Below are 11725 nucleotides of genomic sequence, written 5' to 3'. Positions count from 1 at the left end.
TTTGGGTATGTGATAAATAGAATATTAAATTCGTGTAAGTTCATTACTGAATTTATTGCACTCGTTGAATAAAATAATATTATGCTCGCCAGAGGCTCGCATTATATAATTTTATTCAACTCGTGCAATAAATTCAGTATTGAACTTACACTCATTCAATATCCTCTATACAATGTGTGTTTGTGTGAATAATCATCCTGTTTATTCTAATTCATCATTTATATGACACACATCTTATTATAACGTTTAATATACATGTACAATGTACTATCGTTACGCAAGTTTCTTAAATCTTCGTAAAATCATAAAATGAAAAGAATATACAAGCCTGTCATAGATATTCTAAATTCGGCAATTTATGAACATTTATTTCAAGGATATCGGTGTAAACGAAACTTGAGTTTTTATTTAGGGAAAATTTGCAAAATAATTACATGTACAGACTGAATTGCGAAATGTACAGACCATGATTGGACGGCACGGATATGCAGACTGATATTGGTCTGCACTGGTCTGCACTGGTACTTTCAGTTGCTGCAAGCTGGCAATGAGTTACAGTATAGAACAAAACAGGACAAACGTGGAGCAATGATCTGAAATCAAGCCAAGTTCTTCGTCTAGCTAAAAATATCTTCTGTGAAATAACATTTCTTACTTTTTAAAAATAAGTCTGATCATGGATTATCACGGTAGTGTGTCCACATATTATGCTTTTATTTGCAGAGAAAATGTTTTCGAAACTCAAATAAAATATATAATTGTAAAAACATTAAAACATTATACAGCAATCCTCATCTGGATTGGGACAGATTTATGGTCTATATTGCATAACCTTTTTATCATTAGATATCTAAATATATTCATCCGCAGATATACATTTTGTATATTGTCTTTATTTTCAATTAATTGCCATACACGACTTACAGGACTTCAATGAAAAAGATCTTTACAAAAGTGCTTACCAGTATTGATTACAATTAAATTGATATAAAGTGAAAATTGAAACTATTTGTTTATATTCTTGAGAATACCAATGCTACCCCTACCCCGCCTCCCAACTTAAACGTCATCAATGCTGTCGATCAGAATGCATATAATTTGTGTATGGTGAAATGCACATTTTTTACAGCTGCAAGCAAGTATGAACATCAGCATTTGTTAACATTAGTCTGAGAAAATGAAACCCAATGAGACCGTGGTTCGTTTGAAAGGGCCAATATTCATGCAGTGTTGATAAGCAGAATGAAATAAATGGCCGCGAGCTTATGTCTATCCCGTCCGCCTTCTTTCTTATTTTACTCTTTCTCATGTATAAGGACATGTTCGCAGTGACTGGGGTTGTTCAATATCGAACAACTTTGTATAGTTTCTATGAATTATTGTATACATGTTTAAATGTTGGTAATACGTGAATGTAATATGACAAGTAAGAAATATACTTTAATTTAAGCATGCATGAAATTTGAATCGCTATTTTATTCAATTATGAATAGAGGTATTAACATTTGAAATGAAATCTCAGTAAGATCCTTTATTTATCATATAAATGTTTTGTAAAAATGATTTCATAAACTTTAAACTCCGCGTGTATAACACATCTTGTCGTCATTTCATTTAATGCCTACATACTTTCTAAGGTCAGAACACTAAGTCTTATGACATACAAATGCGCAGAAAAAAAGGTCATGCGTAAACATTTACGTTTGAACTTTACATTAAATTATCATTTGTGTAAAAAAACGCTGGTTTTGTAAATAACTGTGTTGGTAAGTTCATAAGGTAGGACGGTTTATGATGAGATAGATATTGACCTATAAGTGCATTGGCTATATATATTTTATATACCTCATTGATTTTTCCCGATATGAAATTTCTTCGTGAATTCGTATAGGGATTTCAATATTTTGCGGATCCCACATGAGCGTTAAAACTTCATACTACTGTGCTCTCTAAAATTCATGAGTTCGAAAAAAGGTTAAAATAGAGGACGGTTTTCATTCGATATAAAAGTAAACATAAAAATGATAAGTTATAAACAGTGTAAAACGCGCTGTCATCAGGTAAGGTTACTATTTTTTCCATACTCAATGTTTAGCTTAATCGATTATTCTTATCGTTTTTATAGTTGTTAATTTTTTTTATTATTTAAAAAAAATCTTTTTAATGAATTTTAAAAAAAATGCTATTCAACATCATTTGAATATCTGTATTACTAAATTTTAAATATATAGATGGTCGAGTAAATACATGTACATGTATTTATTTCAGCCGCGTCACGACAAAACCAACATAATGGGTTTGCGACCAGCATGAATCCAGACCAGCCTGCGCATCCGCGCAGTCTGATCAGGATCCATGCTGTTCGCTATCAGTTTCTCTACTTGTTATAGAGTTTGTAAGCGAACAGCATGGATCCTGATCAGACTGCGCGGGTGCGCAGGCTGGTCTGGATCCATGCTGGTCGCAAACCCCTATATGTTGGTTTTGTCGCGACGCGGCTCATTTGTCTTACACGAAACATTTTTTTTTTCATTAAAGTACACACGTTCAGTAGAACACCCACGGACGTCAAATGCAAACAGTATGAATTTACGGAGTTATTCCACGGCAATTACTGAGCTTTTTTGTCTCAATGCAGAGTTATTTGATTTGTATACGTTTCTTTCTTGCAGAGTGAGGGCAAAATGGATTATATGCAACAGTTATTCGAGCCAGTATATCTGATTGCCGCTGTCATAGTCGTGCTAAGTTTCTTGTATATTATCAAAGGAAAGAAATACACTAACCTTCCTCCGGGACCGAAACCATGGCCAATTATAGGTAAGGACAATATTTTCTTTCATTGAAATGTTAAAGCAATAGGTTTTAAAAAAGCCGGGCATGAATTGGACATTACTACATTTTAAGTTTGATAATAATTCATCTCTTAACATAGTATCAGATCCCTCACACTCTTTGTTAGAAATATATACATCTTTGTCAATCCGTATTTCTGTTATAGACAATAATTAACATTTTAAAAACTTACTGCTTTAAGTCATCTCAAAATTACTGTTTTCTGGGAATCACATCTATTAAAGCCTTTAAATATGATAAATTTGTATACATCGTTATTGAGGTTTTGCCCTACACAGAATGCGCATGCGCGAAATGCAACATTCGTTACTATGGAAAAATTAAAAAAAAAACATTATTTTTTTATCCTATTTAGTTATATTTTCAAAGGTAACATATTTGATGTCAAAGGAAAGGGAGCACTGTATGAAGTTGCCTTAAACTTACGACAGAAGTATGGAGACATAGTTCGGCTAAACCTTGGTCCGGGTAACAATATTGTGCTAGTTATCGGACAAGAGAAGATATTCAAGGCAGCTGTCACGATGAACGAGTCATTTAAATACAGACCTACAAATTTTGCTGCTACAAAATATATTTTCAGAAACAAAGGTAAGTTACTGTTATTACTGTGCTTACGCTTTACATTTAGATGTCATAATACTTAAAGCATTTCTTTACATATTGTGAAGTGAACAGAGAAAGTAAATTAGACATTACAAACGGCACATACATTCCATGTAAATTTCCAAAAATAGATCAAAATAGGCAAAAATAGCCCTTACTGCGATAATCACGTAGTAGAAATATGGCGACAGATAATGCAAAACCAGTAATTAATCGCACATAATAATTATGTTAAATTTTTACTTGAATCTTGATTTTCCTTAGCTTTAAAAAAAATTGATTTTATTAAATTATTTTGACTCGTATTGAGGCATGTAGTTTTATACTGAAAATGTTTCAGATTGAAATATTTTATGATTTTATCAGATAGTTCTTTCTCGGAATCCCATAAATAGATATTAAGCTTTAAATTAGACTTTAAAACCCTTTATTTAATGAAACAAGACAATGTTGGAGAAAATATTTCCAAAGTGACATGGGTTAGAAATCAAGTTTAGTGAACACTAGTTTGACATGGTATTTGCAGGACTTCTTCAATCGAATGGCGATGTTCATTCTAGTGTAAGAAAATTCACACTAAACGCATTGAGAGATTTCGGCGTTGGGAAACGAAGTATCGAAGGTCGAGTTCAAGAGGAAGCAGTTATGTAAGATATATTTACGAAAGACCGGTGGTGACATTTTAACTTCTTGAAACTGTATGTTGAAACTCTGAATTTACTAGCTTCAAGTCATGAAGTTGAAATGTCCCACCGGTCTTTCATACATATTCCACGAACTGATGCTCATTGGTATTTAATTTAAATTTAAGACAAAATGGAAGATCATTGTATTGTAATTTGTAGGACGCTGTACAGGTCATACCACACGATTGTTCTCGTGCATTTTAAAATATGTACGATCATTTCATTCATTTAGTAGCATAAGATCTCAGATGATCAGATTGAATGTTTATGTTGACACTAGCTGAGTTTTGAGACAGTGTATATAGAAATGCTTTGATATTCCCTTTTAAGTTTTATCTTTTTATAGCTCATTTATTTTGGCTAATTTGGCAATTTTCGGTTTTGAAATTTACCTAGAAACGTTGCCAAGTTGTTTGCGATACCTGATTACTAAATTGACCATTCCATCAGATAAAATTGGATGAAATATATGAAGTTGTTATCATAGCAAATTGTACATATTACCTACATTTGGCATGTGCCAATTAAAAAAAACGATTTCATTCAACACACAATATCTTATTTTATAGCGGAACATTATTTCTAAGAATATTACTTTAGATACGCTTTATATTATTTACAGTTTAAGTGAAGTTTTAGAGAAACTAGATGGAAAACCAGCATATCATCTCGATACCTTTAAAATGGCCGTCGCAAATATTATTGCAGGAATTGTCTACGGAAGCAGGTACGTGCCATGATTGTTGAATTATATACATGTTTTAGCGGACCCCGCTTACATGCAGGGACGTATTACGTGATAATAATGTGATGACATGTAATTTAATGTTAAGTAATGCAATGAAACGTAATGTCATTTGTTATTACATGTACATTTGTAAATGGTTGTACTTATTTTTTTAGGTAATGTATGGGCGGATAATTAAATACTATACGAATTGTAGGCACAGCACTGTATATTGTTTTTTGTTGTTTTTTTTTGCATTTGAAATGTTTTTTTTGTTTTACTGTTTCACTGTTTTGATCTATATTCTCAATCAAATTCAAAAGTATCCGAGAATTTAGTGCTTTTTTCACACTTATTAAAAGTTTTATTCTCAACCATTTTAGACCTTTCAACAGTCGAATCTTTATAAAAATTAGCTAAACACGCCAGCAGGAAACAATATTTACCATTATGAACTTATCAAAAGGTAGTATCCCTTTTAATCCATAAAGAATCTTTCCTAACCGACTGCCACTTGCATTGCTCATTTGGTTCTCAAAACTCAAAGTGCATGCAACTTCTGCCTCTAAATTCGTCTATCTTTCCTTTGAGTTATTTTGATTGTTAAATTAATGATCTATCTGTTTTTGACAAAGCGGAGCATAAAAGTTTTTTTTTATTTTTCATTTTGCTTTCTCTTCTAGATTTGAGTATAATGATCCGACTTTTACTGATTTGATTCACAAGATCGATGAAATATTCAAAGATCTAAGCGTATTTCTTCCGGAAAACTTCTTACCCATATTGCGATTTCTTCCGGGATCAAAGGTTAGAGTTTGTATTGTTATGAAATATACGTGTATTATAAATAATGTATAGCATTTATAAACAAAGTTTGCTATCTAAAGCTTCGGTCTCACTTACTCCCGGCAGAGCCCAAGACCATCCCGGTAAGTTACCGTGATGATCCGGGACGATCCGGGGTGAAATTATTGTTGCGGTCACACTAACCCCGGCAGCACTACGGTAGTTCCCAACAAACCACCCAGGATGCGCTCAGGGTCATCCAGGCAGAGCCCAGTTGAAGCTACGGTTCATCCCGGTGCTTTCCCGGTCGTTCCCGGATGACGCCGGAAGAGCCCCGGTTGACCCAGGCAGACCCCCGGTCGATCCAGGCAGAGCCCTGGACGATCCAGACAGAGCCCCGGTAGAACCCCGATGGATTGAAAACGCGCGAAAATGATAACATTGATACAAACTTTTTATTTAATATAATATCTATTGTTCCAGAATAGTAATTCATGTTGAGTTTCTGAAAAATCCTTATGCCAGACTGGATAGAAGGGAAATGGGAAGGGTTTTAATACAAACAAGTGCTATTATCGCAAATTGTCGTGATTCTTTTGAAATGAACCGGGCTTTGCCGGGGCTCTATCGGGATCAACCGTAGCTCCATTGTCATCCTCCGGGGCTCTGCCGGCATCCTCCGGGGCTCTGCCGTCATTCACCGGTGCTCTGCCTGCATTCACCGGGGCTCTACCGTAGCTCTACCGGCTATATAATACCCCATAATAATCTCCGGTTTGTGCTGGCAGAGCTACGGTGCTTCCCCGGTGTGACCCCGATCGTTCCCGGCAGAGCTAAGGATGAAGCAGGCAAAGCTATACTTCCCGGATCATCCCGGACCACCCCGGTGATATTAAAAATTTTATTCCATCCGTGGTCGAATGCCGATGTTCCCGGGGTCGAATGCCGGATGTTCCCGGATCATCCAGGACGTTACCGGCAGAGTGACGGATGTACCCCGGTTTTTCCCGGTCGTACCCTGGTCGTTCCGAGATCACCCCGGACGTCTACCGGGGCTCTGCCGGGATGTAAGTGAGACTGTAGCTCACAAATTAATAAAAACAAATGCGAAAAATGCGAAAAACGAAGAATTCTATAATCGTTTTCATTTTAATTTCCACAAAATTATTATTAATATTTACATTGATTATTCCAGCTAAGCAAAGTGCTAGCAAATGTCAAAAGTATTGAAAAGTATGTCAAAGGTCGTATTGAAGAGCATCGGGAAACGTTTGACCCCGACAACATCCGGGACTTTGTTGACCTGTTTTTAAAGAATGAAGGCGGAAGTGGAGACGACGCTATAAATGGTACGTGGATCTAAATAAATTATATGACCAATCAATTACTTGTTACCATATTATATATATCTATATGACAAATATTGAACATTCATTTATCAGTCATATTGAATTATACAATTGTTTTAAAGTTGAATTTAATCTACATATATTTATTACTAATGTCTGACATTAAGACGATGTTATATGTTGTATAATATTTAAGCTAACAAATGTCTGATCTGCTTTTACCATATGTTACTGTACACACGTCTAACATAACACGCCCAATTTCACTTGCATATTATTTTAATATAATTGTGTTACAAATACCGGACACTGCACATTTTCTGCGTATATTTATGTTTTTGTACCGATGGCAAAGTCTAATGACTTCGGTTTCGATTAATTAAATGTTACGGGCTTTACGTTTAAAAAATATGAATGTTATTTTTAGAAGTCAATTTATTCCGCCTGATTGTCGACCTCTTCAATGCCGGCACTGATACTACTGCCACTACTATGACCTGGGCAATCATCCATCTAATTAAGCAACCGGAAGTCCAGAAAAGATGCAGGGATGAGATTCTCGAGGTAATAAAACAGAAAAAAGGTTCTTAGTAAATCAATTATTTTAAGTAGCGCAAAAGGGGGGGGGGGTCTTAAGCTTCTTCAGCTTGCTTCTCCGGATGGATGTGCACGTGCTTAGAACGTTGCATATGTCTGTATGCTTGATTAGTGCAATAATAGTGGTTGATAGTGATTGTGCCACATTTGTTACGTTGGTATTCCGTTTTCTGTCATTGCATTTACAGTGCTCTTACCACTGTTTGGATTCAAGTCTGATATACCGAGCATTGAGCATTGATCTAGCGCTTGTCATATCATAGGTTGAAAGTTTGTACTACCAATGTATCGATAGCGCTTTTGTCATATTTGATGTTGCATTTGTGTGTCTGTTTAACTTATATATTTATAGTACTTATACCACATGTTAGGTTATAGTCTAATTGACCGGTATATTATTAAAACGTACACAACTTTTCAGGTTGTTGGTACAGGACGAAGCGTTAGTCTTGATGACAAGAAAGACCTTCCATATTTACAAGCTTTTATTGACGAGGTTCTACGGTATAGTTCAATTGGTGAGTAAAGACTTTAAACACAAAGCATTTGGTCAGAATCATTTAATGATTCATTAATGTTATACTACAACACTTTGACGGAAGATATACAACCATGACAAATTTGCAAAACTGCGACAAAGCAAATCGGTATTTTACCAGTACCAAACTAAGCCGTATAGAGGTAAACACACCGTATTACAGGCGTCAATGATGACCGATTGCTGCCGTTACCATTTTTACAGATTTTTACAAGTTGTTATCACCAGCGCCGGTGTAGCGTGAGATTCGTCAGACCCGTGAAAAATGTAAGCTTTTACGAATCTCACGGGAGGGCCGTGAAACATGTCAGACGTGAGAAACGTAAGACTATTCTAGTGGAGAACATTTCCTGTTGCAATTAAATTAAATACTGTCAATATTTCATGGCATCAATATAGTAATGGTACAAGCGAAGGAGTTTGTCTGTAATACGGTGTGGTTAAATCACAAAAACGAAATCGAGATGGATAATTCAGCCTTTAAAAAGAAAAAAATCGTCTCTACTTGAGTTTCGCCAATTTCTCAAGGCTTTAAAAACGTGTTTATTTTCCTGATATACATGTATGTCGTGAATCTCTGGTTTTCATTGGTCAGTGCACACACATTTGTACTCGTTTTTGACCAGTCAAATACCGAACATCTGAGTTAGAGCCAGGAAAATTTCTTAAGTGCCTTGGAACCACGTTTGTCTTGTCCAGTTACCACATGATCTTTACAAATTATGTGTGACTTAAAAGAAAACTAAAAACTTATAAACTTATAAAATGACATCTTATGCATCTTTGACTTGAATTGTTTTCCTTTCGTTTGCATCACAGCACCACAAACAGTTCCCCATTCTGTAATAGAAGACACAGAGTTTGAAGGTTACACCATACCTAAAAATAGCGTCGTAATATTCGTTCTCTTCACTATGTTGATGGACAAAGACAAGTGGGGAGATCCGGATAATTTCAGACCTGAGAGGTTCCTGTCTGAAAAAGGCGAATATGTTCAAGACAAGGAACACTTTGCACCGTTTGGTTTGGGTGAGTACTGATGATTTAGGTATTACAGAGCTATAGCTTGTAGTGCCAAAAATGTATGACATATTTCTTTATATTACGATTATTAAACTGACAAGAAAGTCACTTACTAAAAAGTCACATGTAATAAAAGAAACAGAAAATATTAAGTAGTTGTTCAAGATGTTTCATGTTTTAATCTAAAAGTCTTTATGTATGTAAAGATTGCTTGTTTTCGGAGTTTTTCTCAGTTTGACCTCGAGTAAAACTCAAATCTAACGAAATCGTGTTGAGGCCTGTATGCATACAAAATGTAAAACAAAGTAAAATATTAAATGCAGTTTTAATACCAACTTACTATTCAAATATAAATAAGTAAATATCCCTTGTGGTTTAAGCTTAATATATCAAACATAGCGGGAACAGAATATGTGCATAAATTATTTCGACACTTTATTGTTGATAATATCCTTAATTCTAACACTGAACCAAAACCATTTTCAGATATATGTTCTTTTTAATTCATGTACAATCAGCAATTTTTCATCCAATAGGTGGAAGGTCATGTAATTTAATTTTTATAAACTCATGTAAAATCAGCATTTTTTTTTATTCCATAGGTGGAAGGTCATGCGTTGGCAAGTTTTTAGCAAAACAGGAGCTATTCATATTTCTTGGAACACTGATACAGCGGTTTGAGTTTAAATCTCCAACTGGAAGTCCTCCGCCATCAACACGAAGAATTCAGACGGGAATAACCAGTCAACCTGAAAGATATGACATATGTGCTATACCACTAAATCATTGAAGCGTTAAATATGATGTTATGACATCGGTGCTACATTACTAAACCATTGAAGCGTAAAACACAATATAATACTGTATATACTATTTCACAAAATCATTGAAGTGTAAAACGCATTGTAATGACATACTGTATGTGCTATACCTCTAAATTTTTGAAGCCTAAAACGCCTGTTATGACAAAAATGCTATACCACTAAATCATTGAAGGTAAAACATGATTTACATCATGTTGTGACATAAAGTGCTATATTAGTGAGAAACATGAAGTTCTAACATCGGTGCTTTACGACATAATCGTTGAAATTTAAACACACAATGATTAAATCCGTGTTACATTATCAGAAAACGGTAAGACTGTATAGCAGGAAAACTTATCTCGAAGCAATTTCTAAAATCTAAATTCACGTTATTGGACGATGCCCTTTAAAGAGTGATAACCTCACTTTAAAGGGCAGGTAACTCACAAACTTTTATAGTGACCCCAAAATTGTTTACACAGTTGATAAGTTCTTTATTGCGTAGCATTGTTAAAAGTAGTATTTATTTTAGCTTTTTTATATTAACCCTTGTAATTTGAGAGCCTTATGACACTTTTGAATGTTTGTTCTTGATATTTACGTGTTGATTCACTCGTAGAAATGTAGTGAATCGGGTCATTGCTATCATATTCTATTATTATGATACATGACATGATTCATAACACATTTTAGATGTTTAAAATGTATTGTATGCATGCACATGAAATAAATGTATGTTTTGTCAAAATTTAATCTACAGGTACTTATGATTTAACTTCACATTTATTATCTTCACGAGAATTTGAAATATATTCAAGTCAGAATCCACACTGTGATTGAAATATTGAAATAACAATATTGTCCGTCTGTACATGAACCTGCATCTATAAATTGTATATCTGCGCAACATCTAAAAAAGCTATCTAGATTTCATAAAAAAACTCAACATTTGATCAAAATTTTGTGAATAGGCTTAAATTTACTGATTCTTTGTACCCCCGACAAACAAAGTTAGAGGGGGTATTTAAACGTGTTATTTGTCTTGGTCATATCAAAAGATATACTTGAAACTTGAAATATATCACTTGCCCCTCACCATTGTGGATTTAATCCCGTCAGGAACTTAGGGTTCTTACGTGTGAGAAAGCTATCATAGCTTACGGGACGTCGACAGTTGTACTCTGGTGACCGCTCGTGCCTGAAATAATGCACGGAAGGTCATCTGAAGTCCCCATCCACCAGTATAGATATAACAAAGAATAAAGAAAAGTAACAGGAATGTATAAAATAATGGTGAAACCCCTGTTTATTCATTGCTAAATGATTTCAAAATAACATGCATAATGTGCGGCACACGAAATCAATGTGTACAATAGGTTTTGATTGTGCATTGTAAATATAACATACATTTGCAAAGGGTTCATGAAAAAAAAACGGGCCAACATGTATGTACTTGAACTTTGTATGTGATTTATTTACCAGCTGCGGTTGTGTAAATATATGTATTGATAATATCAAAGGGTATGACGTTTTGTTTTTTCTTGAGATATACAAAGAAATTTAATAAATTTTGGCTTATTTGATGCAAAGTTTAATTCATTTTACATGATAGACTGAAATCTTTAACATCATTCATATTTTTTAAAAACTATTAATATTAGATTTTGAAGATTTGAAGTTTATTTCTATAAATTCTGATAAAACTTGTGATGATCCTCTATTTTCTTCATAAGTTTAAAATATAGAACGGT

General features: G+C 34.4%; 1 protein-coding gene across 1 annotated transcript; it reads left to right on the top strand.

The window, feature by feature from the left end:
- The first annotated feature begins 1906 nt into the window (after positions 1-1906).
- LOC132737650 (cytochrome P450 2B1-like) lies at positions 1907-11400 on the top strand. Its single transcript, XM_060724982.1, has 11 exons — positions 1907-2060; positions 2673-2820; positions 3226-3447; positions 3989-4109; positions 4771-4875; positions 5559-5682; positions 6857-7010; positions 7438-7574; positions 8029-8125; positions 8965-9174; positions 9771-11400. The coding sequence occupies exons 1-11, from the start codon at positions 2022-2024 to the stop codon at positions 9956-9958; spliced, it is 1545 nt and encodes a 514-aa protein (XP_060580965.1). The 5' UTR covers positions 1907-2021; the 3' UTR covers positions 9959-11400.
- Positions 11401-11725: the final 325 nt, after the last annotated feature.

Source organism: Ruditapes philippinarum, unplaced genomic scaffold, assembly GCF_026571515.1.
Source record: "Ruditapes philippinarum isolate M1 unplaced genomic scaffold, ASM2657151v2 ctg3902_1_1_1_1, whole genome shotgun sequence".
Classification (NCBI taxonomy): Eukaryota; Metazoa; Mollusca; class Bivalvia; order Venerida; family Veneridae; genus Ruditapes; species Ruditapes philippinarum.
The sequence above is the reverse complement of the archived record's forward strand: the minus strand, read 5'-3'. Positions and strand labels throughout refer to the sequence as shown.